The sequence below is a fragment of the Zootoca vivipara genome, chromosome 6 (assembly GCF_965207765.1).
Source record: "Zootoca vivipara chromosome 6, rZooViv2.hap1.1, whole genome shotgun sequence".
Taxonomy (NCBI): Eukaryota; Metazoa; Chordata; class Lepidosauria; order Squamata; family Lacertidae; genus Zootoca; species Zootoca vivipara.
Genome location: NC_142589.1, coordinates 37,294,189 through 37,321,856, shown reverse-complemented (window position 1 = coordinate 37,321,856; position 27,668 = coordinate 37,294,189). Strand labels below are relative to the sequence as shown.

The 27,668-nt window shown below is 48.1% G+C and overlaps 2 protein-coding genes across 4 annotated transcripts in view; one reads left to right on the top strand and one right to left on the bottom strand.

Annotated features, from left to right (window-relative positions):
- PIEZO1 (piezo type mechanosensitive ion channel component 1 (Er blood group)) overlaps positions 1–8,396 on the bottom strand; it is a 120,603-nt gene extending 112,207 nt beyond the window's left edge. Inside the window, exon 1 of one of the 2 annotated variants that reach the window (XM_035117666.3) lies at positions 7,732–8,396. In XM_035117666.3, coding sequence (XP_034973557.3) covers positions 7,732–7,795 — 64 coding nt within the window. In that variant the 5' untranslated portion in view covers positions 7,796–8,396. The remainder of the gene's footprint in view (positions 1–7,731) is intronic. The other variant, XM_035117665.3, reaches the window with a different exon arrangement.
- Positions 8,397–14,733: 6,337 nt separating this feature from the next.
- CDT1 (chromatin licensing and DNA replication factor 1) lies at positions 14,734–27,072 on the top strand. 2 transcript variants are annotated; one of them, XM_035118783.3, is made up of 10 exons: positions 14,734–15,234; positions 16,047–16,193; positions 17,479–17,726; positions 18,589–18,783; positions 20,323–20,471; positions 20,949–21,034; positions 21,777–21,965; positions 22,939–23,079; positions 23,697–23,898; positions 24,907–27,072. In XM_035118783.3, exons 1-10 carry the CDS (start codon positions 14,857–14,859, stop codon positions 25,068–25,070), a joined length of 1,899 nt encoding a protein of 632 aa, XP_034974674.3. In that variant the 5' UTR covers positions 14,734–14,856; the 3' UTR covers positions 25,071–27,072. The 2 variants fall into 2 exon arrangements, with proteins under 2 accessions (XP_034974674.3, XP_088527113.1); XM_088670987.1 differs by lacking the exon at positions 16,047–16,193.
- The last annotated feature ends 596 nt before the right edge of the window (positions 27,073–27,668 follow it).

Here is a 27,668-nt window from a genome sequence, read left to right as displayed (position 1 = left end):
CATGCGCACATGCGCAGAAGTGGTCCTCAGGTTGTGGAAACCTTGGGATCTGACCGGGCCTCCGGAACAGATCTCATCCACAACCGGAGGTACCACTGTACAGTATTTGTATCCCATTTTTCAGCTGCAAATATGCCCCCCCCCTGCAAAAACAGCTCATGAACATATGAAAAACAAAGATCACAGACTGGAGTCATCAGTTTGGTTTCCTGTGACAAATGCTTGTTTGTCTGGGGGAAATCCTCAGACTGGGAAACCTTTGTTATTTGGAACAAAAGTGCTTATTGTTATTAATACTTTTTATATGGCACAACTGTCTAACGCAGGAGTTCCCCAACTGTGGCCTACGGCCCACCAGAGGTCCCTGAGCTTCATTCAGATAGTACTCCGGGTATCTGTGGATTTGTGCTTGAAGACAGGAAGTAGCACATCCATCACACTGAGTATATTGATTTTTAACAGTACTTTTATTTCTTCTTCTTGTCCTTATACGGTATTCTATGGAATACGAATTGTGATATGAGAAAACACTGGATATAAGAAATTAGAAATGCATAAAAATATAATTAAAAATCATACATCTTCTAGCATGGCACAATACAATGGCTACGAGGCAGAAAAATCAGTAAGTGGTCCATAGGGGCAGAGGGAGTTTGGGAACCACTAGTCTAACCCAACCGTGTGTGTGTGTGTGTGTGTGTGTGGAAAAGCAAGCTTGCAACCTGCTTCTGGAGACATTTGCAAGGCTGTAAGAAAGGGAGGGTGGAATATATTTTCCACTCACTCCTGGTACCCCAAAGCTCCAGTCCTAAGCCTTAACCTTGTACCTCAGATATAAAATGGATGGCGGGCCACAAATTTCTTAGGAGCCAGCATGGTGCACTACTTCCAGCGTCTGACTAAGACCTGAGAGACCCTGTTTCAAATCCCCACAATCATGAAGTTCACTGAGAGACACTGGGCTGGACATTGCCTAAAAAGCTACCTTGTCTCACAGGGTTGTTGTGCTTATAAAATGATAAAGCTTCCTATAAGAGAGGCAAGATATGAATCAAATGTCATCCCAGTGGTAGAAAATCTGGTTTGTGAGTTTTAAGGAGCAGGTATCTCTGGGATATTTGGATACGTATTAATAAGAACTGCAAGTGTTTCATGATAAGTATCACCCAAACTGGACACCTCTGACTACAACATGGCTGTTTAGAACCTTCCTCTCCCATCCAGTGATGTGTTTTTGGTTCTCCACCTTCCTCTGTTTCTGCCCACTCTTTACCAATGTTAACAGAACAGCAAGACTCTGCAGATTTGGATGGCAAAGACTAAAATGCTGAGCACTCAGTTAACATAACGGCAGGACAAATAAGCATCTGCATCTTTTAACACTTAAGCGTAAAACTGCAGGAATGTTGGTGCTTCTTTATAACCTCACTGGGAGCCAATTCTATGAGCAGGAGTCCAAAAACTGGCAGCGCTTCAACTACCGTTCTTTTATGCAAACCCCAGGAGACATGGCATGTGGGATTTGAACCCAGACCTTGGAACTAGCCTATGATGTCAGTTCAGTCCCTATTCCTGATATTTTTAATTTTTTTGCGTGAGCAGTGCCCAGAAATTGAGAGCCTATAGCAGACAAACCTAAGCACCATTTGCAGGCACAGTTATAATTAAACTTCTCACATCCTGTAGGCTCTATGAGTCACCGCTGGGAGGAAGACATACACACAGAGAGAGAGAAAGAGAAAGAGACAGACAGAGACGTGCACATGTCGGAATAGAAACTCATTGCCTATTTAAGAAATGTGGAGGAGGGGGAACTAGTAAAGGAATTAGTCTTGGTGTCAGGCAGCGCAAACCACACAGAAAGTCCCTCTTCTTCTTCAGCGGCTTGCAAAATCTCTCCCCTCTCCACCCCTGCAGCGGTTTGTTGTTGCTGCAAATGAAACTGCATCATAACTGCTCCGTCAGTTCTTGCAGCCGCCTTGGAGAAAATGGGAGGTGGAGGGCAGATTGGCAGCAATGGGGGTCAGGAACGAAACAGGACACGGTGCCTTATCCATTGCCGTTCCTTGTCATGGTGACAGAAAACGGCACATGCAAACAGCTGGCCTGCAAACGTTCTGGTGCTGTCTCCAGGGTGCCAGGCTAGTTGGGAGAGTCACGCCCACCTTTCTTGCTACCACATGAAAAAGAAAGGTGCTCATAGCCCCCACTTTCTTCCCGGGAGGAGGGGGCAAGGAAGTCTGGCTGCTTGGGGGTGCCCTGCCTTCCTACTCCTACCCAGATACACACTCTTCTTCTTCTTCTTCTTCGGCGATCACTCGTAGCCGAGTAAGATTGTCTTCCATAAACACGATTTTAACAATGGGTCCGTAAGTGACTGTGGAGGCCAATTCTGGATCCACACGTCCTTCCATAGTGGGGACATTGGTTTCCAGGTGGGAGTTGATCACGGTGTGGATTTGCCAAGCGTGCCTTCCTCTTAGCATGTTTCTCCCCTGCGTCCTGAGATCGAGTTTCTTCAAAGCCCATGACACCTTTGGTAAAGGCTGTTCTCCAACCGGAGCGCTCGCAGGCCAGTGTACATGCCCAATACATGCCCAGCCTGACAAGATGCGAGGAAATTGCGAGGACAGTGCCAAGTGGCTCAACAGGGTTTTCATGACTCTCATTATAAATGTTGGAAGATTCAAGGCAAACAAAAGAATGTACTTCTTCATGTAGTACATATTTAAACTATGGAACTCACTCCCACAAGAGAGAGAGTGTGTGTGTCACCCACTTAGATGGCTTTAAAAGAGGACTGGACAAATTCATGGAGGAAAAGGCTACGGATAGCTACTAGCCAACAGGGCCGGCTCTAGGTAGAGTCCCGGTGGTGTGGGGCGCCAGGGCGCCGGGCTGGTAGGCGGGGCGCTGCGGGGCGAAGCCGTGCGGAAGCCATACTGTGACTGCATGATGCGAGGGCGCTGGAGCGATCTCCGCCCTTCAGCACCAGGGCCCCCGACCTGCTCGAGACTGCCCTGCTAGTCAACACTCTCCTTTGCCTCCATAGTCAGAGGCAGTCATGCATCTGAACAGTAGTTGTTGGAAACTACAGGAGGGGAGAGAGCTCTTCTGTCTGCATTGTGGGTTTCCCACAGGCATCTGGAAGGCCACTGTGAGAACAGGATGCTGGACTCAACGAGCCATTGGCCTGATTCAGCAGGCCCTTCTTATGTTCTCTCTATCTACTATTAGCATCCAACTAAGCTTTATTCAGAGTGATTGCATGCCAGCCATGTCCCTTAGTTTCAATGGGTGAGGGTCTACTCTGACCAGCACTAAATACTGCCCTCTGTACTGAGCGCATACATAACCAATTCCCAACATACACAGCAGAAGAACACTTCTTGTAGCCAGAATGAATGGATTACTCAAAAAAATCCAGAGCAAATCAGAATTGTACTCCTAGGGAACATGAGCAAACCCACTAGCAATCCATGCTGAGAACATCCAACAGCTGCCCAATTTTCCCCATCCACTGCAAGGCTACTTTGTTGGCAGGACAATTCTGGAGGGACACAGACCCTTCCTTCATCCCTCTTCACAACACCAGCCTCTCTTCTTCCCTAGCTGCTGGGTGTATAACTAACGGCCATTCCAGAGTTTACCTTTGCAACAGACTGGGGATGGCCAAGGCTTTGCTTGTTCATTAAATATTTGTGCAAAACTGGCCGGCTGTCTCCATACATGGACTTTCAAAACACAGGCATTTCTGGGGGCGGGAAGGAAAGAGGGGAAGGGCCAGGTCTCTTTGGGAAGACACTTTTGACAGCCAGCTGACACAACAGGAGCAGCTGGGAAAACTACAAGATAGATCCATGGGTTGCGTTGCAAGGCTGCAGATTATTCATTTGGAAACACAGAGCAAGAGGCAGCCTTTGAAACCCCGAACTGTCTTGTTTCGACCAGGAGCTGCAGGGTCACCAAAGGAAACCTCTCTTTACTTCAGTTCAATGCACTTTAAAACAAAAACAAAGGCAGTCATTATTACCAAAGGAACAGGTGTTGAGAAAAGATGACAAACCCAGAACATATCATCTGAAAATAATAATCAGTAATCTCCATGGAACACCATGAGGTGCTACTTCTCCAAATGCCCATGTCTAAGAAGCCACCCCCTGTATTTTACTTAATTGCAGCAGCTACTCACACAATACAGCTACAGTTTTGCTGCTAGCGAGATTGGAGCTTCCATTTGAAACAGCCTGGCAAAACGGAATTCTGCAAGGCAGAGTCAATTTTGTACAGATAATAGTGCTTTAAATTGCAACAATTCTCCTTCTCCGCCTCTGTTTTACAATGTGGAAAACTTATTATTATTGATATAGTGCTACTGGCATATACTACATTGTACAGTGTAACACAACAAAAGATGGGGTCCCACACCCTGCCCTGCCCTGCTAAGCATGCAATCTAGATTTAGGCAAGTGAGTGGGGCAGAACAGAGGGAGGGAAAAGAGAAGGAAATCAACCAGTAAAGGTAGATAGCTAATGGAAGATGAGAAGGGAGGGGTGAGCTTAGGGCAATCCACTGGGCAAGTTATTGTGGCTGTGATGCAGAACCTTAATGTAATTTTAAAAATACTTTTATCTATTTTATTATAATGCAAAATCACCACAGAAAACAGGCATGAAATACTGAAGTAAAGGCAAAAGGGGGGGCAGGGACATCAGCAATACATTCCAGACTTTGGGCATAATAGAAATGGTAACAAGTCTATAAAAATAAGAATACACATTTAACACTGATATCCTTTATTCTCCAGGGAGATGAGCTGCATTTCCATCTAAATAGTTTGTGAAGCTCTGCACACATTCCTATTTTATTATTGACAGCCATTTATAGGTGGGGGGCGGGCGGCATTGGTTATAAACAGTAAAATAACACCAAACAGAATGACATTAGTGCTTACTTTTTGACACCTAGAAGTTCTCAGTTTCTATATAACTGTTTATAATACTTTAGTTTTAAAAGGTTCCACAGTTTTGATGCAGTGTCTCGTCATTCTTTGGTAATGCACTTGGGGATGAAAAATGAGCCCCACCTCTCTGACAGTGCCGTGTAAGGAAGCCTGGAAAAATACTTAAAATTCCTAGAAGCCAGCCTGGGCATTTTTGTAGGTGCCAAATCACAGAGGAACAATTATTAAAATAAAATGAAGTGTCTGCATCAGAGAATTAAGTCAGTTGGTTCCTGGATGATGATGATGACTATTTTAATAAAATTCTCTGCTTGTACAGAGATCTCACTTGCTCTTGCTAGGCTCAACAGCAAAAATCATTTCAATAGCTTTTCCTTATTTCAGCCCTCAATAAATAGCAAAGTACTTCACGCTTTAGAAGTTTGTTTGCTCTAACCCTCTATACTAGGAAAGGCACTGCTGAAATCTGCTTCCTTAAGTTAGCTTTGGGGGTATTAACAACATTTGTGAAGAAGATGTGGCTGTATGTTTTATTGGAATTTTAATGGGGTTTATTAGAGACTTAGACTGCATTGTTTGTTGCCCTGGGATCCCACTGGGAGGGAGGAATATAAGCATATGAAAATAAACATCAGAAGAGCCCTGCAGGATCAGACCAAAGGCCTCCCTGCATCCCTTTTCCCAGACAGTACAACCAGAAGCCTCTAGGAAACCCACAAGCAGGAGAGGAGGACAACAGCCCTCGTATCCTGCCTCTGATCACCAGCCCCCTGTACTAAGAGGCAAACTGCCTCTGATCTTGGAGGCAGTGGGCTGCATCTAATGGTAGTTCTACACAGAGTAGACCCATTGAAATTAATAGACCAAAGTTAGCCATGTGCATCATTCAATGTGTCTACCTCATGGTGAACTAACATGGATACATACAAGCCATATACATTTATCATGTAGTAGCCATAGGTAGCCCTATCCTCAACGAGTTGATCGAAACCCTTTCTAAAGCTGTCCAAATTGGGACCCACCAGCCCACCTTGTGGAAGTGAGTCCCACAGTTAAATTGCACATTGTGTGAAGTACTTCCCTTTTGTCTGCCCTGAATCTTCCTGAATTCAGCTTCATTGGGTAACTCCATTCTACCTTTACAGGAATTCTAGTTGCATAAAAGAGAGGGATAAAAGAGTTTCCTCTACCCACCTTTCCCACCACATGCAGAACTTTCCCCAGTTCTGCAATATCCTTTTTCAAGCTGAAGCTACCTATAATGAACATAGTATTCCCACTGCATTCACACTGTAGATTTGTATAACAGTGCAATGATATTGGCAGTTTTTATTCTCAATTCCCCGCAAGGAGGATTTTCCTTTCTTCACACAGCTGCCACACACTAAGTTAATGTTTTTATCGAGCTATCCATTGTGAATCCATCATCACTTTTTCTGGTCAATGACCCCCAGCTCAGATCTAGAATCATGATGCCATGGTTGCATGCCTCAATGTGCAAAACACAATGCTCATTGATCTTCCCATCCACGTGTTTGCTACCTAGAGTCTGGTAGCATCACAATATTAATTTCCACCAGGAGGTTTGATATCAGCTTCCTACTTTCCTTCATGTCCAAAAGGAAGAGGGACTCTAGGATACTGGAAAAGCAGGAAGTGCAAAAAAAGGAAACACAGTCCTAACCTTCAATTTATACCTCTCTCTGCACTCTCAGCCTATACTTGTCAGTACAAAATAACCCTTGTTGGCAGGACAAATTATGCACGTGCTGTCAGCACCAGAGAGCAGAATGTGGGGGTGGGAAGAGACTTCTAGGGAAACTCTAGTCCGGCACCCTGTTCTCTCAGTGGCTACCCTGATGCCCCAATGGGAAGCCTGCAAGCAGGGCAGGAGTTCAACAGCACTCTGCCTTCCAGCAGTTCCCAGCAGAAGCATTTGCTGCCTGCGACAGTGGAGGCAGAACAAGCAAAAGAGACGCTGCTTCTGTGCCTTGCAAGAACCAAGGTGGGGCTGCCGCCAGTGCCTTCCGCAAGGCTCACCAGTAGCAGCCACCTTCTCCGCAACCCACCCTAGTGACTCACAGCCAGATCCACACAGGATGGGCTATTCAGTCATGAGCGAGGAATTTTGCAACTCTACCAAGAAGTTCTCCCTCGCCTCTTTCATTAGGAATCTCAGATCCTCAGACAGGAAGGAGGGCAGGGAGAAAGGAACAGAATCCATATGCCAGCCGCATGCAAAAACTGTGCGCCATGGAGAGGGTCCCCTAAAGGTCATTGACTCCAACCCTCTGCCTTGTGCACCATGCACCAGGTTTTCAAAGGTTTCTCTCGCTGAGGTCTAGTAGACAAAACCCAGGGCTTTATTGATTCTTCACTTCAGCCACTGGCCCCACTCGTGGACATAGGAAGGTCCTCCCAACCAAGAATTCCCCGATTCGTAAAAAAAGGGAATGAAGGTAGCCAGCAGGCGCGACTTCCGCGGAAGCACAGCGTGGTGGGAGCGGGCGATCAAAAGCGCAAGGTGACGGCGACGTGGAGCCCCAAGGTTGAGTCAGCAAGGAGAAAGCGAGAGAGGTCCCCCCCCCCGCGCGTGTAGTAACCATAGCACGCCACTTCACCACCCCAGCTGTGCCGCTGGAAGAAGCACTTCTCTGAACATCTGGGACGAGGGGAATCCCTGAAAAACGCGCGGGCGAGAAATAGAAAGGCAGTGCTGGAGAAAAGGGGGGGCGAGTGTGTCTCCCACCCCAGGTCCACTTCTTACCCGCCAGGAGGGATAGCGGCAACAGCAGCCAGTAGAGGACCCCGCAGCAGACCCGCAACTCCATCTTCTTCGCCCACTCGGGCAGCAGCGCGCCCTTTGCGCGCTCAGGCGCAAGTTCCGCAGCCAGCAGGCAAGGCGCGCGTCGCCGGCGCCAGCATCGCCGCCTGCCTGCTCCTCCGGCGTGGACGGGGAGAAGGGAGGAGTCTCTAAGCCCCCCGCCCCCAAGTCAGTCACCGCGCCAGCCCCGCGGTCAGCGGGGTCCTCCCTTGCTGGGGGCCCGCGCCCCGCGGTGCTCCAGCATGGAAGGACCACTCCCAAGACGCCGAAGCAGCGGCAAGGCGCGCTTCCTGGGCGCTCCGGCCAAAAACGCGCAGAGGCTCCCTCCGGCGAAACTTGCTGACTCCCTCGGGTTTCTCCCTCTGGGCTCTGCTAGGCGTCGTCTCCTCCCTCCCGGCCCTCGGGGATCTCCAGCGCAGCTCTCCGGGGAGGAGGAAGGCGGAGAGGTGGGGAGGCTACCCTGGCTTTACCCCGGAGTACGCGCGGGGTACCCTGGAGGAGCAAAGTGTTCCAGGGCAGGCTGCTCCAGCCCGCGCCAAACTCCGGTAGCAACTGCTCCTGCCGCGGCGGCTCTTCGCCTCCCTCGGCCCGCAGCACGTGTCTGGCTCTGGCCGGGGGGGGGGCGCTGCTTTGCGTCAAACTTGCACTTTGCTGGAAGGAGCCTCCGCCTCCGCCTCCTTCTCCTCCTTGGCGCGGCCTCCCCTGGCCTTGGCTCGTGGGGCTCTGCAGTCCCGTTCCGTCCGGGCCTTTCTCCAGGACGCAGCACCATCTAGCGCCGCTTCAGCCCCATCGCAGCAACAGACCACCAGGACAGCCCGTTTCCAGATGCCACATCACGCTCAGAAAAAATAACAATAATAAATGTTGCCAGAAGAAAGCGCCTCTGGGCACGTGGAGAGCGATTTCGGAACCACTCCTAGGAAGCAGAGCCCCCGCGACATGCAGAGGTTTGACTGAGACTGGACCGGACAAATTCATGAATGAGAAGGCTGTCATGTCAGGGTGGATCAGGACAGCAGCTGATCTAGACCAGTATCCTGTTCTCACAGTGGCCAACCAGATGCCTGTGGGAAGCCTGCAAGCAGGACCTGAGAACAACAGCCCTCTCCTCCCCTTCTGGGGTTTGGTTCCCAGCAACTGGTTCTCAGAAGCTCCATTGCTGACCTTGGAGGCAGAGCATAGCCATCATGGCTAGTAGCCATTGGTAGCAATTACCACCTCAATGAGTTTGTCTAATCCTCTCTGAAAGCTGTCCAAGTTGGTAGCCATCACTGCCCCATACAGGAGCATCTCTCATAGCTTAACTGTGGGCTGCATTTTTTTTTCTTTTGTCTGTCTGGAATTCTCCAGTATTCAAGCTTGATTGGGTGTCCACAAATTCTAATGTTACAAGAGAGGGAGAAAAACTTTCCTCTACTTCGCCTCTATCGTTGGGCCTAAGGTTGCTACTATAAAGCCATTGATATGTCTCTCTTCCTCCTCTGTGTGTAAAATAAAAAATTCCTTCAGTAGCTCCTTAAAGACCAACTAAGTTTTTATTTTGGTATGAGCTTTCGTGTGCATGCACACTTCTTCAGATATCTGAAGAAGTGTGCATGCACATGAAAGCTCATACCAAAATAAAAACTTAGTTGGTCTTTAAGGTGCTATTGAAGGAATTTTTTTATTTTGCCTTGACTCAGACCAACACGGCTACCTACCTGTAACTTCCTCTGTGTGTGTTGGTTACATGAGCTTCTGTACTTTTCCATTTTCTCAGTTGTGGATATTAATTGCTATTCCACCACTTACCATCCATATCAGTGAGCGGTACTTAAAATGATGCCCACAATCATTCCTCCCCTGTCCTCCGTTCTGGGCAACCCAAGAATTCCTATACACATGTAGTATTCCTATACAGTACTGTACAAGTATTTCTATACTCATGTTTGCACAGGAAGTAGTACGTGAGGAAGGGGGCCATAGCTCGGTGGCAGAGCAAAAGGTCCCAGATTCAGTCCCCAGCAACTCCAATTAGGGCTGAAAGCACCCCCTGCCTGGAGGGCCACTGCCAGTCAGTGTAGATAATACTGAACTAGATGGACCTATGTTCTGACTTGGTATAAGGCAGCTTGCTAAATCCAGGAAGTACACAAGAGCAAATGTTACCAGCCTTAGTTATAATGTTTCACAATGGTTAAAATGGAGGCTTGGACTTCTCTTTTTGGGGGGTGGGTGGGGAAAATATCCAGTTCTAATACTGTGGCCTTGTGCAAGAGTAATGTTTGCTTGATTAAGACTTGCACAAGAAATGTGTCTTGCACAAGACCTCTGCATAATTCATTCTGGTAAAAAAATAAATAAAATACAATTGCTCTGCCCACTTGTGCCTCTGCCCATGGTTGGCAGGTGACCCCCAGAAGGTTTCCCAGAAAGGAATTTGACCCTTGACCTGAAATAGGCCCACCACCCTCCTGTGTTAGTGCAGCATACCTTCTTGGGAGGTGGTGGACTCTATTTCATAAAAGGCTTTTAATCAGAGGCTGGATGGCCACTATCAAGGATGTTGCAGCAGCAGATCCAGGGGGCTGTGCTAGATGACCTTTGATATGCCTTCCTATTATCTGATTCTATGCATTTGCTGATTAAGGGAGGAGGAAGGAACCACCAAGTTTAGGATTCCACTTTTCATTCCCCTTTCGTTTGTTCTGCTCCCACCCAGATAGGCCCATCCCCAGTGTGCAAGCCGCAGCTGTAACAGGAAATAACAAGCTTTTGACATTCCCCAGATTCCCTGGCACAGCGACTGGGTCTTGCATCCTGAACATGACTAATAAAAACATTGCTCAGCTGTCTGCCTTGATTGCTTGTTTCCCATTGTTTCATCTGAATCAACTGGGCTTCCCTTGCTTTGCTGTGATTCCTCAGTCGTTTCCTGTTTGGCATGCAGGTTCAAAACATCCCTTATTTCATTTTGCTGCTAAACCCATGTTAAGGCAAGGCCTTTCACTGTGTAAGTACCGATTCTGCAGACACTTAAATATTTACACTGAGGGGAGTTGTTTGCACATAAGACAAGCCACCTATCCCTAACTACCTGCCACCTACATTATGTAGCAACCATGTAAACATTACCTGTCTAATATATTGTACTGCTTACCTTGAATGGGCCTTATGTTTCCTTTCTTGAGGGTACAGGAGAGTTCCTGTGCAGAAAGAAACACACTTCTCAAAACCTGTATTTCATAAAACACAGACAATAAGTTTTCCCTTGGCTCCTAAGAAGGGAGTTCCCATGGAGTTGCCTTACTTCAAGTCTCAGAATATTTTGTCCATCTGTTCTAAATCTAAATCCAGCACTACTCCAATGGACTCTCATGAGACAGAGCAATTTGTTTTGTACTAGGACCCCAAGATCCGGCCACCGACAGAGCATGGTCCAAAAAGTATGCACTTAGAATGAAAGAGTTCTGCACTTAGGACTTTGACTGGCAGTAATCAAACGAGTCCCAACTCAAATGAGTTCCGCACAAAAAAATCACCTAGTTCAGGCATCCCCAAACTGCGGCCCTCCAGATGTTTTGGCCTACAACTCCCATGATCCCGAGCTAACAGGACCAGTGGTCAGGGAAGATGGGAATTGTAGTCCAAAACATCTGGAGGGCCGAAGTTTGGGGATGCCTGACCTAGTTGAAGAAGTGTGCATGCACACGAAAGCTCATGCCAATGACAAACTTAGTTGATCTCTAAGGTGCTACTGGAATTAATTCTTTTATTTCATTTCAATTCAACAGTATCATCATTTGGGGAGGGTGTGCCAATTTGTTATTAAAACTGGACAGAATTCGTTGCCAACAGTTCTTCAACTATTCTCTCTTCTGCCCATTCCTGGTCTACTTTGACTGGAAAGTTCTCTGGTAGAGCCCTTTTCCATAAATAGTTACCCAACCCTACAGATGCCAGAAATGCAACTACCATAGAGACTTACTGCACACGAAGACAAAATAGGGAAAGGCCTTCTTTATCACTAAGCTATTACCCCTCCAGAATGCAGGCATAATCCCTGCACATAGAAAATTAGCATGCCAAGGGGAAGCCTGACATGCTAGCTTCTTATGCGGAGAGATGAGTTGCTGGTTTGACATAAAGTATTTGAGCACCTGAACCTCCATATACAGTACAGTCTGAAGTGGTACATTCTTGACTCATCAGCCCCAGTCAACATTGTCAATGGCTAGCGATTATGAGTTTATTGCAGTTGAGCAAAATCTGGAGGGCTGCAGGTTCCCCATCCCTGGATAGACACAGGTTTACCACCTGAGAGAGAACAAGGTCTTAAGTAATGCCTGCTTCACCTTGCATTTTGTGAAGTGTTACTGCACCCTTTCCCAGCCTGGTGCGCTTCAGATGTCTTGGCCCACAGTTTCCATTATCTCCAGTTAACATGGCTGAGATGGCTGGGGCTGATGGAAGCTGTGGTTCAAAACACCTGGAGGGCACCAGGTTGGGCTGCATGATCCTGCAGATCTGATAAATCCTGCAGATCTGATAAATATTTTTGCAGTTTGTAATCAATTATGAGGAAAGATGTTGTGTTTTGTACTGTAAAACACAAGCAGCTGTGCTCCAGATGTGGCCTGGGAGTAGATCCCATTTGTTGGGATGTGGAACAGCTGTAATCTAAATGTGTATCTCTGATGGCTAGAATGGGATCACATGGGTCTTGTGCCTTCCTCCCGGTTGCTCTTTTCAAGGAGTCCCTCAAGCAGCCTTAAAAATAATTTCAATTGCTCCCTGTTTCAAGGCTGCCTCCCAACTCTCTTGCAGGTGCTGCAAGATTGAATTCAAATTCTGTCAGCAGGAAAGTTACAGGTAGGTAGCCGTGTTGGTCTGAGTCGAAGCAAAAAATAAAAATAAAATAAAATAAAATAAAAAAATAAAAAAAATTAAGGTGCTACTGAAGGAATTTTTTTATTTTGTCAGCAGGAAAACTTGCCTTTGCGGCCATTGTTCCTTTCTTGGCTTCTGGCCAAGAGTCACGTTCAATAAAGCATCTTCCAAGGCTTGGGCAGGCATTGATCTATGAAATAAATCCCAATGGAGTAATTAATGCAAGAAGGCTTCCTTGATCCTTCCCCAGACAATTATGTCACACTTTCTTAAAGGACCTGACACAGATTGACCACTGGCAAGGCGCCAACTTTGCAGTTGTCACTGCATTCCCATACGTTACTTTGTTGTTATTTAGTCGTGTCCGACTCTTCATGACCCCATGGACCAGAGCACGCCAGGCACTCCTGTCTTCCACTGCCTCCCGCAGCTTGGTCAGACTCATGTTGGTGGCTTCGAGAACACTGTCCAACCATCTCGTCCTCTGTCATCCCCTTCTCCTTGTGCCCCCAATCTTTCCCAACACCAGGGTCTTTTCCAAAGCGGTAAAAAATAGATTAACTGTACTCTATGGAATTACTGCCTCTGAATATGAAGGTTCAATCTACCCATGATCCACCATGACTAACTGGCATTGGTGTGCCTCTCTTCCTCAATGAGTTGGTCTTAGTTCCCTTCTAAGAACTGAAGCATAGTGACAGGGCATACGCTTTTTATGCAGGTCAGAAGTTCAATTTCTGGCTTCTCCAGGTGGGGCTGACAATATCCCACTTGAAGTTCTCTGGACAGCTGCTGCAGGTTAGTATAGTGTAGATAATAGTGAGTTGGATGGACCAATGGTCAGACTCTGTGGAAGACTGCCCCCTATGTTTTTGAAACAAAATAATTTTTTCCCCTTTCAGTAGCACCACCTTCCTTCCAGTAGCACCTTCCTTCCAGTACCATCTCTAAGGTGTTACTGGAAGGAATATTTTTATTTTGTTTCGACTACGGCAGACCAACATGGCTACCTACCTGTAACTACCCTATGATTTTTGAAGTCATTAAACCACTGAGCCTAGGGCTTGCTGATCAGAAGGTCGGCGGTTCGAATCCCTGTGACGGGGTGAGCTCCCGTCGCTTGGTCCCAGCTCCTGCCAACCTAGCAGTTCGAAAGCACATCAAAATGCAAGTAGATAAATAGGAACCGCTACAGCGGGAAGGTAAACGGCGTTTCCATGTGCTGCTCTGGTTTGCCAGAAGCGGCTTTGTCATGCTGGCCACATGATCTGGAAGCTGTACGCCGGCTCCCTCGGCCAATAATGCGAGATGAGCGCGCAACCCCAGAGTCGGTCACGACTGGACCTAATGGTCAGGGGTCCCTTTACCTTTTTTTAAGGTTGTATTCCTCAACATACCAGAGAGTTAAGTTCCAGTGGGAGTAAGCATTCTAGACAGGTGGTCTGCTCAGAAGTAAGCCCCAGTAAGGAGGCTTACTCCCCGTTAAGGGTGTACAATATTTCTCTATCTATACAGCTGGTTTTACTTTATTGAAATATTGTTACTGCTGGACAGAGAGTTGGATCTCTCCCAAACAAACCTCAAAGCGAGTCCTCCTCCTCTCTCAGTGCAGAAAAACAGAGAACTACGGAAGTACTGTACAGTACTTAAATTAGCTTCCCTGGGGGACATCTGTGGCCCTCGAGGTGCTTGGTGGACTCCAACTCCCATGGGCCCCAGCCAGCAAGATCAATGGTGAAGGATCATGGGAGTGGTAGTCCAAGAGGATATGGCAGGCTGCGGCTTGCTCACCCCACCTCCCTGCTAACCGACAGAGTTTTGGACTACAATTCCCATCAGCCCCAGCTAGCATAGCCAATGGCCGGAGATGGTGGGAGTTGTAGTTCAACAGCAGCCTGAGGCCTACAGGTTCCCCCGCACACCTACAGAAAAAAAGAAGAGCCGCCTTCCTAGTTCTGCTTCCCCGTCTGAAGGCGGCCTCCGGCCAAGACCATTGCCTGCAAACAAGGGAGGCGGGAAAAGCTACGCGGCGCCTTTAAGAGCTCGTCCGCGGCTGCAGCGCGGGAAAGGAAGCGAGTTAAGGGGCGGGGCTTAGGCCAAGCCCGCGAAAGTCGGATACTTTGTTGCGCCGACGCAAGGCTGAGCAGCAAGCCGGGCTCGGAACGTTCCATCGGGAGAAGAAGCGGCCGCGTGGACGCAATGGCGCAGCTCCGGGTCACCGATTTTTTCGCGCAGAACAAGAAGGGCCCTGCGGCGGGCAGCTTGAGCGCCAAGCGCCGGAAAGTACAAGCTGATGGAGCCCCCGAGCCCCTGGAGGCCGGCAGGCCCGAGAAGAAGCAGCAGCAGCAGCAGCAGCAGGAGGAAGAGACGTGGCTGGGCCTCTTGGAGCCTCCTCGCACCCCGCTCGGCTCCAGCTGCCCGCCGCCTTCGCTGACCAGCAGCAGCAGGAAAAGGCGCAGGCCGGAGCCCGAGGCGGAGCTCACGCCGGTCTCTGCCCAAGGCCGCCGCCGCCGCCTTGATGCGAAGGGCACCGCCCGGAGGACGCTGGTGATGCCTGCGGAGGAAAAAGGGGAGGCGGTGAGTGACCCGAAAGGAGGGGAAGCAAGACCGCGTGCTCTTCGAGCGTCTTTAATCCGGATTAGTTGCCCAGAGCCTTGTTGTGTAGTGGGAAAGGGTGGAAGTCGGGGTTGTGTGAATGGGCCCGCCCCTTCGGGTTTTCTTGATCCTTCCCGGGTGTGAGCTCTGAGGCGACCTGGCAGCAGGCACCTTTCTAGGGAAGAGACTTGTGGGGTCAGACCTGAGCCCGGCAGATGGCCATGCCATTCCCACGTTGGTTGTCTGCAGTGTCTTGGATGGTTGAGGTAGACTGCTCCTGAATATGGCGGTGCTATTAAGTTGTTGTAGTGTAGAGGCCTTGTTATTCACTGTGCCCAAAAATGGGGAAAAGAATATTTCTGAAATGGGCAATAAAAGGGTTAATGGGGCTCAGAGCAAAATATGTGTAAAGTGTTGTACATTGGGAGTAAATAATAATAATCCCCCTGACTTTGCAGCACATGCATTAATAAGGTTTGAATTGGTGGGGACTGACCAAGGAGGGAATATGGGTTTGTAGGTAAGATATTACAGTGAGAACCCAATGTGGTTAGAAAACTTGGAATACTGTGTTCAGTTGTAATTTGAATCCATTGGTTTGGGTCCCATGCTCTGGAGCAGCAGAAAACAAGTCTGCTCCTTATTGCATGTGACAGCCCTTCAGATATTTGAAGCTGGCCATCATATCAACTCTCAGTCTTCTCTTCTCCAGGCTACATACTCAACTCCCTTAAGCAACTGGTATTCTGAAGGGAGATGTGTTGCCAATTCTGACTGAAGTGCTTCTGTTTCAGGTCCCAGGCTTTGCTTCCCCCACAGCCCTTGGGCTACCCAGCCCCTCCAGTCTGGATAAAAAGGCAAAGGATTTGGCCAATGTGACTCTTTCACCAGGTCTGCAGCTGGAGGCCACAGTGCAGCCTGGCGTAGTGCCGGTAAAGAAGGTGAGCCTTGGAGAGGAAGGTGGGGTGGCCTTTGGATTGTATAGGCCACCCATCTCTAAATATCTGACATAGCATTCTGCTGCCTCCTGAAGCTTGCACAGCTCAGTAAACCTGATAGCCTCTGAGCTGCCACAGCACCCTTTGTCATTAGCAGACACATTGACTGGTTCAGTGGCTCCAGATTCTAATGGCCCAGCACTACTGCCTGTGTTCAAAACTCTCATTGTTCTAGGGTGCATTTTGCAACAGGGAATTTTATTAGTGCGAGCAGTTTCTGAGTTCTGATTTCAGATTAAAACTGCAGAGTGGAAGGAAAGGAGGAGCTTTTTCTGCCTCCCCATCACCAGCTACTCTCTGAAGACTGGAGAAGAGACCCTCTTAAGAATATTAGGGGGTGAGTGGGCGGGCAGGGGAAGGACTAGACCAGGGGTCAGCAAACTTTTGCAGCCGGGGGCCGGTCCACTGTCCCTCAGACCTTGTGGGGGGCCGGACTATATTTTGAAAATAAATATGAACGAATTCCTATGCCCCACAAATAACCCAGAGATGCATTTTAAATAAAAGGAAACATTCTACTCATGTAAAAACATGCTGATTCCCGGACTGTCCGCGGGCCGGATTTAGAAAGCGATTGGGCCACACCCGGCCCCCGGGCCTTAGTTTGGGGACCCCTGGACTAGTCCTTCCCCTGCCCGCCTGTGAAAAATGAACATAATATTTTAGCTGCACTTCATTCATTTTCAGCTTTGTATTCTTTTAAAAAATGGGTGCCTAGACGTTCTGTTGTTGCGCTTGTAACCTAGGTTTAAGGTGCTATTTAGCTCCTAGCTTTCATATCTCAGTTTCTAACACTGACTACTTCAGAGCTGGGAAATTAAGAAAAAATGCAGCACTGCTGCAGAGCTGTGCTAAGTTTGCTTAAGAATTGCAACCGTAGTGATTGAGGGCTGGCAGTCTGATGGTGTCTGATGTTCACAGGCCATTCAGTTGCTTACCTCGCCACTGGTTGCTGCTTGCCACTGGCAAGTACAAAACTGTAGAGATTACTTAAAAGGATTGTCTGCTGGATATTTAGATTTCAAAAGGGAGGGTTGCCTGTACAAAGGAACATAGGAAGCTGCCTTAGAGCAGCCCAGACTATTAGTCTATTCAGGCCACTGCTGTCTACTCTGAATGGCAGTCCCTCTCCAGGGTCTCTGGCAGAGAGAGGTCGTTCTTGCCCTTTCCTTCCCTATGTGAATAAGGAAGGAATCTCCCCAGCTGAGATTTCTCTCCTTCCAAACAGGAGGTGATGTCTAAGGAGAAGTTGGCGGAGCTGAGCTGTCGTCTGGCGAAGATCCGTGCCCTGGCACAGAAAGTCACCTTGCCAGCCAGCTCCTCAGAGGCTGACAGTGACATAAAGAGCAGATTAAAACGGGCTCGGCTGCTGGAATCCAAAATCAGCAAGCGGAAAGAGGCTGAGAAGGAGAAAGTGAGGAACCTCCCTCAACTCCAGCTGAGCGAAAGCAATCCTGAGCCAACAGCAGAGACCAGGTAGGGGAAGAGCTTTCTGAGTGGTTGGCCTTGGTGATGAAACCAGGTGTCTGGTGAGAGGGGACATGGCGATTTTCTAGATCAGGGGTCTTAGGGTATTGAACCCCCCCCTTTTTTGGAAATTCCCAGGGCAACAGCTTGCATTTGATGCCTTTTTACTTTTAGCATATCAGTTCTCATCCATCTTTCTTCTTCATGTGTAATATTGTGCTGCTGCATGTAAAATTCTGCAGGGATTAATTTTAGCAAATTTATGAATTTGTTTTCTATGCCTGGTGTTCTATAGTACAACTAATAGTTTGATTGCTATCGTTTTCTATTTTGTTTTGTACGTTACATATTTGTACAAAGTTCCTTTCTGGTTATTGGGCATTGGCCATAATAAAGTGATGGATTGTTTGATCGAGTTTAGCGGTGGTTAGCTTGTGCCCACAGCTTGTGCCCACCCCAATTGTGATGTGACTGCCATTTCCCCTGGAGATTAATGGCCTCGTTGGCTGGGATTGGTGCAACATCTGGGCAGCGACAAGTGAACCACTCGTGTTTGAGGCCATCAAACAGCCCAATCCTAAGCAGAGCTGGGCGTCTCCTACAATTTGAGTCTGCAGGATGGTTGGATGTCCCAGTCAATAATTAGGAATGCAATGCTCAGCCAATAAATTGATTTAAAAATATTTTGGAACCCCTAGAAAGGTGCCCCTTAGTAACTTGTATAGCAGATCTGAAATAGTTTTGCTACTCTTAAATGCTTGCAACTATCATCCAAAACCTCCGCAGACAACTACCTGTGTGAGAGCAAAGGTGACATCGTGCTGTCGTGTGACGGACACACCTGATCATTTTATTCTCCCCATCTTACCAGTGCGAAGGCTCCAGCTTTCCAGCGCTTCCACAACCTTGCCCAGGACGTCCCCCCGGGACTCGCGCTGCCTTACAAGTACAAGGTGCTGGCCGAGATGTTCCGCAGCATGGACACCATTGTGGGGATGCTCTTCAACCGCTCGGAGACGGTGACCTTTGCCAAGGTCAAGCAAGGCATCCAGGACATGATGCGCAGGTGAGCTCACCCTTTCTCCTGGGGGTGGGCAGTGAGCGTGGGAGACAATCGCCTGTGAGCAGTCAGTCCGGAGAGGCAGAGAGAGTGATTGTCTCTCCACCTGCCAAGCTAATAATTCTGTCCAGGATGCCAATTGGTAATAACAGAGTGAAGATTAGAGCAGCCTTTGTAACACAGTGGTAGACCAGAATTCCCTTCTGGGCTGGTGGTTTTTTTCTGATGTTAATTACTTCGCATGCAATAAAATGGATGGCCTTCCCTGAGCAGAAAGCAAGAGTACTTCGTGCAATGAGTGGTGAACCAAAGAAGTTCAGCGCCCAGGGTGTTGCCATCAGCTCCAGACACCTCTGGTTGGCCCTCAGTACTCTTTCAATGCAGCACACCCTCGCCAAACCCGCTCTGTGCCCAGAGTGCTTTGAGGACCCATTAAACTGTGGTCATGCTGCTTGGTTGCTGGAATGGATGAGAGGGGCTGTAGAAGCCTCTGGCTTTGGGTGAGGAGGTTGGACTGCCCCCTGCTGCTCAAAGTCAAGAGTCGCAGCTGTTGCCCGGCTCACTTTTGCCCCGACCCTGTCTACCACTGCCCACCCCCCAACTCCGCAAAGGTTTCCCATTCCCTTGACTAGATAAAATCATGGAAGCTGGGTAACAGGTCTTGAGAGCTCTTGGTAGTGATAAATGGTGTTGGAACCTCCGCAGCTAGAGTCAGAATACCTCTTTCTTATGCTTGAAGACTTCTGGCTGGAGATACAAAAGTGCTGGGCTAGGTGGATGCTCTTGACTACTTTTCCTTCAAGCTTTTAGTCTTCATGGTGTTGGTACTAACGCACAAGGCCCTATACAGCTCAGGATCAGGTTACTTGAGAGAGAGACTGCCTTCTCCCTTATACACCCAGCAGCTTGCTTGGTTTGCAGGTAAATTTCTCCTGCAAGTCCCCAAGATCTCAGAGGTTTGTCCCATAGCAGCTTGGAGTGGGGCTTTTAGTGTGGCTGCCCCTGTTCCGTGGAATAGCATTCCTGTTGAGATTTAGCAGGCTCCCTCTGTCTGCGCTTTCTGAGAACAACCGAAGACATGTTAGTTCTGATTCCTGCATTGCAGGGGGTTGGACTAGATGACCCTTGGGCTCCCTTCCAACTCTTATCGTTTTTTGTTCCATCAGCCTTTCCCAGCTGGACCAATGGGTATTTGCCATCACTGTTTATTTTGGACGGTTTTCATCTTGTTTTAAATTTATCTGCTGTTTTTGTGTGTGTCTAAAATGTTTTTTGTTTGCTGGTTTTAATGGTACGTCGCCTTGAGATGACGACAATAGTACGGGTGCAAACTTACTTCGCGTGCCAGTTTCTATCTGTCTGCCAGACCCAAGAACCTCAAGACTGTGTCCTGGTCATCATTTTGAGGATGCCACCATATTAGTGGGATGTTCACTCCCAGAAGGGGTTGATTAAGTTCTACAGTACTGTATTTATCTGATCATTTATAAACTTCTGATTGCGTGCAAGATCTTGGGCGCTGATATTCTCCCTGCCTGTCTTCAGGCAATTTGAAGAACGGAACCTGGGTCAGATCAAAGCTGTGTATCCGGCTTCGTACATCATGCGCCAGGAGAAGAACATTCCCACCTTTGGTACCCCCGGCCAGAGGAGAGGAGACTACCAGCTGACGATCGAACCCGTGCTAGAGGCAGGTGGGTCCCGTGCGGCATTCGCAAAAGAAAAGTGGGCAGGTACACTTCATTGTACATTTCCTGCCACACCCTTTGAAATGTACTAAAGACCAAACTTGAAGACATTTGTGCTGGGTTGCCAAAGAACCACCCGTGTGTGTGCCATTACAGTAAGGTACCTTGGTCCCGGGGACCAGATGTGGCCCTCCAGGCCCCTGGTTCTGGCCCTTGGGAGTCTCTTTGGGCTGTTTGTTCCTGACAGTGGCACCTCTTTGCTTGCCTTGGGAGGAGGATGGAGAGAGGAATGTGTAAACGCCAGCCTATGTTACATTTTACATTAGTTGCTCCGCCCACTTTTGCTTCTGGCCCCGCCCACCAGTGGCATCTCTCCCCCCCCCCCCACTCACAAAAGGTTTCCCATCCCTGAACTGGCAGGTAGAAGGGAACAGCAGTTTCAGAGGGAGATTTGGCCCATCACCCTTCATTTTTTTGTTTCAGGAGAGAAGCTGTCGGCATCACACCTGATGGAACGTCGGAAAATATTTGGCAGGAGCTTGATTAACATCGTAAAGGGGCACCACAAGGTGAGTCTCTTCTCCCCCCCCCAAAAAAACAGGCTGGATTTACCCAGTAAGCAGACTAAGCACATGCACCAGGAAAACATGAGGAAGCTTGGGGAAGAATTTGACGGTTAAAAAATAAAGCACCAAAGAATCAGAACTTTCAGGCATCTTACCTGACTATCTGCAGTCTTCCCCAGTTTTCCTGTTCTCTCCTTATTACTTGGCCCCACCTAAACCAGAGGGACAACTAAGGTCTGCTAGTGTAGACAAAAAGAATGTGAAGAAAGCAGATTCTCTCATGGGTTGCACATGACATAATATGCACACACATTTCTGCATGCAAGCAAGCAAGCTTCGGGTGATCTTGGAAAAAATACAATTTTATTTTATGGTTTAGTATCGTTCTTGTTTTGAATTGAATATGGGGGCACTATCATCTTGTCAGGTCTTCATCTGCCGCTTCCCCCTCTCAGCAGTCTTATCTCCTCCCTCCACCGTGGCTCGTTCTTGCCTTGCCACATAAATGATAAAATACTTCCTATGCAGGGTTGCTTTTACATCTGGGTTTCCCAAACTTGGGTCTCCAGCTGTTTTTGGGTTACAGTTCTCATCATCCCTAACTGCTGCTCCTGATGGGAGTTGTAGTCCAAAAGCAGCTGGAGACTCAAGTTTGGAAAACCCTGCTTATGCCTTGGCAGTTGCTGGCCAGGGTGCTATATCAGGCATAGTCAGTCATCACCTCCCCTGTGCTAACTCCCTGCAGGCTTTCTTGGCGTCTCTCAACCCTCCAATGGTGGTGCCGGAAGACAAACTGACAAGGTGGCATCCCCGGTTCAATGTTGACGAAGTGCCCGACATCGTCCCTGCGGAGGTGCCTCAGCCCCCGCAGGTGGACAAAATCACGACTGCTCAAGAGGTTCTGGCCAAGGCTCGCAGCCTGATGACTCCCAAGGTAAAGCTGGCCAAAGGAGAAGGCCCTCTGAGTGTGGGTGGAGGAAGGGTGTGTGGGTGGAACTCTTCAACTTAGCTATTATTTCCATTTTATATCCTGTTCTTCCTTGCAAAGGAGCCCCCAGGGCAGCAAACCTGCCAATAACACCAAACATTTTAAAAAGCCTTCTTACAAACAGTTAGCCAGTGATCTCTCAAGGTTGCCAGGAGCAGCGTCTTTCAGCCATCAGATGGAACGCTTGTATCCTATCACTAAGAAGGAAATTCCACAAATGGGGAGCCACCACCGAAAAGGCCCTGTCATAGGGTATGCCCCAGTGATGGCACAACTGAACCCTCACTTGCCAATCTTGGGATAGGAGATGCTTCATATTGAGGAAAGTGCAATGTAGGGCTTTGTATGCAAATACTTTTGAGTTTCTGTGCACTAAATTTGTATGGAATGTTTTATAATATTTGTACTGATACCTTGAATTTATTATGATTTATTATTTATCTTGACCATCAAAGTATGAACAATTGTGATGGGTCTGCCTCCTTGTGTGACTATTGACTCTTTCCCTGCAGTCAAAAATTGGCCATTTTTTCTTTGGACTTGATTTAATTTGGCCTTAATGACAGTTCCTAGCAGTTTTCTTTCCTCCTCCCCCCTTTTTTTTTTAAAAAGGGAGGGGTCTAAAATTCGGGATTTGGTACTAGAAAAGGAAAGCCTGTAGCTAGATAAATTTGGTTGTTGATTACTGTGCTGGTGAAGAGGGAGTGACAGGTCCTGTCTGCTGCCTCAACCACCTACATCTCAGTTGAATGGGCTGTTTGTGCATGGTGGGGACAAGAAATTGTTCAGGGGCGTATCAGTTTACTGTTACGCCTGACATCGCAACTGCTTTTCAGCTACACAAGACTCCTTTGCTTGCCATGTGAGGAAAAGCTACTGATGGCTGCCCCACCTGCTCTCTCTTTCTGCCACACAATAGATGGAGAAGGCATTGGCCAATCTGGCTCTGAGGACTGCCGAAACCAGCCCCACTGTGCCAGAGTCCCCTCGGCCACCCCCGCCAGCTCCGGCTGGCACCCCCAGCAGCCTGAAAGGGGTGTCACAGTCCTTGTTGGAGAGGGTGAGTGTCTTGCCGCCTCCTCACCAGGCAGGCTTCAGGCTTGTGGGATGTGGGTCTCCTTTGTTCTTGGTTTATATAGTAAGGAACTCCGGGTCCCAACATTCAAAGTCAGAAAGGGGTTTTGCAGATGGGGCAGGGCCACTGACCTGCTCCACCTCATGCATCATTACTATTACTCTTATTTTTATTTTATTTTTTAAATTTTATTTTAGTATTAGGGTGGTTTACAAGTGCTCGGTCAACCCTGGCACCTTTGAGCGCAAGTTGCTGGAAACTGCAAGAGGGGAGAGTGCCCTTGTGCTTGGGCCCTGCTTATGGGATTCCCATTGGGGGCATCCAGTTGGCCACTCGGAGAACAGGATGCTGGGCTAGATGGCCTGATCCTGCTTCTTATATTCTTCCCCTTCTCACACAGACTCACTCCTTGTTCTTCTTGCAACACCCTTTGCCCTGCCCTGCCCAACCCACTCGCTTTTCTTGCCGCAGACAAGATGCACACTTAGAATTCTAAAGGATGCTTAGCTCAGTTCCAGCAGAGCATCCACTTTGCACGCAGAAGCTACCAGGTTCAGTCCCTTCTGATGCCACCGCCCCCTCTCTCCCTTTCCCTCTCTCAGGTCAGAGCCAAGGAAGTTCAAAAGCTGCAGGCGCTGATGGTGCGGAACCCGCAGCAGGAGCGGCGCCTGGACATGCTGTCACACCTGCCGGAGATGGCGCGGGTCCTGCGCAACGTCTTTGTGGCGGAGAAGAAGCAGGCGCTGCCCATGGAGTTGGCGTGCCAGCGGATGATGGCCAGCTACCGGTCCCTCATGACGTTTGGTAAGGGGAGGAAGTGGGCCCACCTGCCGAGCTTTGAAAGGGGGAGAAGGGTGTTGTGTGTGATGCGTTGTCTCCAGGCAGAGATGGGGAAGCTGTGCCCCTCGGATGTTGCTGAACTATAGTTCCCATCATGCCTCATTTTAGTCGGCTCCCAACACCTGAATCTGCTCCATTCTTCCACCCCATCAGGGTTTGTTCCTTCCTGTTTATTTTCTAATTTCCCCCAGCCATTTAAAAAAGTGTGTCCTGTCTGTCTATGAAGTTTCAGAACAACTAGAACAGGCTGTATTTGAGGAGCATAGGAAGTGGTCTGTTGGGTCATCCCAGTTGCTGGCCATCACTGCCTCCTGTGGGAGGCAAGTTCGAGATCAAAGTTTCAGCTTAATTGATCTTTAAATACTTGACTTACAAAGCAATGCTTTGCTGGTTGCATGGCTTGGGGTGAAGTTGTTTTCCTCCCAGCTGTGTAACAACAAACACCTTATAGGTGTGTGTAGCACACAATCGGAAAAGAGCAGCTTCCACTGCAACAGTGGCTGAATTGGTCTGTTGTGTTTACACACAAAAAAGTCATCTGTATACTTACTTGAGGGTAACCCGATCAAACCCAGTTGGGCTAGGTAGGTCTGCCTAGGATAGACAATTCTAATCTGAAGCAGGGCGATCGCTAGTCTAGACAACTTTCTTTTTTGTTCCTGGCACCACCCTCTGCCAGCATGTGACTCCCGACTTATTACACACAGAGCCCTGGGAATGTGCCCTCTAACCAAGAAAAGCTGCATATCTTTTTAAGTGGAGTTGTTAAGAGGAAATTGTGCAACCTTCTGCATGCAAAGAGTCCTTTCCCTGCCATGTTTTCAGTGGTGATTTAACCACGGAGTCATTTATAGTAGTGGGTATCCCTATGATAGACAGGGGCTTTCTGTTCTCACTTAACAGAAGCTGTTAAGTGGGAAAACAATCAGATGGCCCAGCGCTCTGTCTGAAACTCTTCTTCTGTCCCTGCAGGAGAGACAGAAAAGCACCTTCGTCTCCTCTCAGAGCTGCTGCCTGACTGGGTGAGCATTCTCCCCATCCGGCAAGAAACGTACATCAAGCTGGACAAAAGCGTGGACCTCAACATTGTCACGGAGAGACTGGCCGCAAGGGCAAAGGAAGAGGAAAAGCTCTAATCTATGCTGCAGGATGTGGGGAGATCATGCCTTAGGCTCAGCGGAATCAATGTGTGCCCGTTGGCACAATCTCTCTTGGGAAAGGACCCCGAAGGCCAGAGACGTGTGTGTCGTTTTCTCTCCTTGCAGCTGATGCATGAATGTGAGCAAAATGTGAATATTGTGGCCTTTTCAGAATTAAGAGGATATGGCAGCTCTCCTTCCTTCCTTCTAAATGCCACCCTGGTGCCTGTGTAGCTGTTATGCTTCTGTAAGGCCACAAGAGGGCAGCACATACAAACAAGGAAATTCAGTTTGATTGGGGTATCACAGCCAAGTACCAAACTTTCCACCTTCATGCATTTAAAAAGTTCTTTGTCAGCACTGCTTTCCCACTTGCCGGATTAGCTGATCAGGCATAGAGAATGACGCTGCAGGACCACAAAGCCATTATTCCTTTCATGACTAGCATTTCCATTCCCTGATCTGGCAGGAACAGGTGGGAGCTACCTTTTCCACAAAGGGAGTTTCATTTCCTCCAAAACTTGGCAGATAGAGGACATAAAAAGTACTTAAAATAAAAATTGGTTGTGAAACATAACTCATATATGAACCTTAGTTTAAGGAGGAGCTTAAAACAAGTGATTTTTAACTGACCAAGCCATTTAGTTGACATTTTTGTCTCTTAGCTTCAGTAAAAGGGGATTGACCCAAGAGCAGCATGCAGTGGTGGTGGATTTCTGCAACTTCGCTTGAGCCTAAGGTCACAGGTCCACCATACATTTGACGTACTAGACTTGCCCCAAAGAATGCTGGGAACTGTAGTTTGTTACGGGTGCAGGGGTTCTAGCTGAGTAGAAAACTACAGTTCCCAGGATCTTCCGGGGGGGGGGTGTCATGTGCTTGTAATGTATGGTGTGGTTGTGACTTGACTTTGCATGCCCTAGAGCAGGCATCCCCAAACTTTGGCCCTCCTGATGTTTTGGACTACAATTCCCATCTTCCCCAACCGCTGGTCCTGTTAGCTAGGGATCATGGGAGTTGTAGGCCAAACATCTGGAGGGCCGCAGTTTGGGGATGCCTGCCCTAGAGCACCCTGTCTCAACTTTTCCCCAGATGTTGGACTTACAGCTCCTGGCTGGTTAAGGATTATGGGACTTGTAGTCCAGCCACCTGGGGCCCCGAGGTTGGGAAAAGCTGGCCCAGCCCATTGTATGGCTCTACAATCTCACATATGGAACCAGGGAATCTAGCTGCCAGTAAAGGGACTTCCTTGTGGCTGCATGTGACCTCATCTTTTCCACTTCCCTTTTTTTGGGGGGGGCTCTTCCCTTTAGCAGATGCTGAGACAGCTGCTGTGCAAACTACTGTTGTGACTTATTTCCCTATTGAATTAACTATCGTTCACCCTGTTAGGCAATCCATTGAGGTCCCTGGCCCGCATCTGCCTCTTAGCACTGAGTTTTGCAGCAGCACTAGAGCTATTCTGTACTGACTCCAAAACCATCAGTGGCAGCACTGGATTATCTGTTCTGTGGCCACAGGAAGCAGAATAAATCCCCTATTCACAAATACCTTAAATGACTCTGCTTGTGGAACTTTTGTCACTTGCAAGCTTAAGGGGTAGCTAATTTGAGGCCCTCGAGCCACTGTCGCTGAACTACCGACTCCTATCACCCCTGAACACCAGCCGTGCTAACTGAGGCTGATGGGAGCTGGGGTTCAGTAACAGCTGAGGAACCCCAGTAGCTACTACTGCCTTTTACTGAAATGATCTTGATGCCGTTTTTAGTAGTTAGGGCAACCTTGCAATAACATTTTAGAAATCGGCATGAAAACAAAGAGAAAGCGGGATGCAACAAAACCAAACGACCCCAAACCCACAGCAAACAGAAGAATCCACACCAGAAAAGGGGCGTGGGTGAGTCTGCACAATATATTTTGATGGCAAAACTGGAGACCCAGCTAGAAAAAAATGGCATTGTTGTTAATTATGCAAATAAAACTTCTCATTCTTTTCGGAGTTGGGTTTGGTTTTTTGTTAAGGTGCTGGCATGAGAGAAGTTCTAGGGTGATTAGAGTATAATTTTTAACTTTAAAGTAAACATAAGCAGAGGCATTTTGTATACTTCTCAATGCTGATAACATAAATGATTTGGGCCAGGAGAGTCATTTTGAAGAGTGTCAAGGGGGCGGGGGAAGGAAGGGGTTAAGACTGGGCTGTATCCACTATGTTTTACTTAGAGTAGACCCAATGACATTAATAGACCTAAGTCATGTCTGAGTAGGGCTTACACTGTATGACTGGATGGCTTTAAGTCACTGGTGCTTTTACTACCTGGTTCTCTTCCTCAACTGTACACTATGTGAAAGGGACACCTTTTTTTTTTTACAAGCCTTTTTGAATCTGGTACAGCACAGAAGTACTTTTCCATTCCAGTGCCAAAAGACAGACCTGTGCATAACCCCAAGCCATAGCTATCGGGGGAAATGCTCATGGTGCAGCTCGTCCAAAGTGTTCTAAGAGGATGGCCATAATATGCTGGTATGGATTAGGTGGCATTAGGTGGCTTTTAGAAACCAAGACTGATGCCATTCAAGCTTTTGCAAGGACTACAA

Bases quoted from the DNA above. Each gene is read 5' to 3' on its own strand.
- CDT1 (XM_035118783.3), top strand. From the start codon at position 14,857: ATGGCGCAGCTCCGGGTCACCGATTTTTTCGCGCAGAACAAGAAGGGC. The intron at 17,727-18,588 runs GTAGGGGAAGAG...CCATCTTACCAG, and splicing joins GAGCCAACAGCAGAGACCAG to TGCGAAGGCTCCAGCTTTCC. The intron at 23,899-24,906 runs GTAAGGGGAGGA...CTGTCCCTGCAG, and splicing joins CCGGTCCCTCATGACGTTTG to GAGAGACAGAAAAGCACCTT.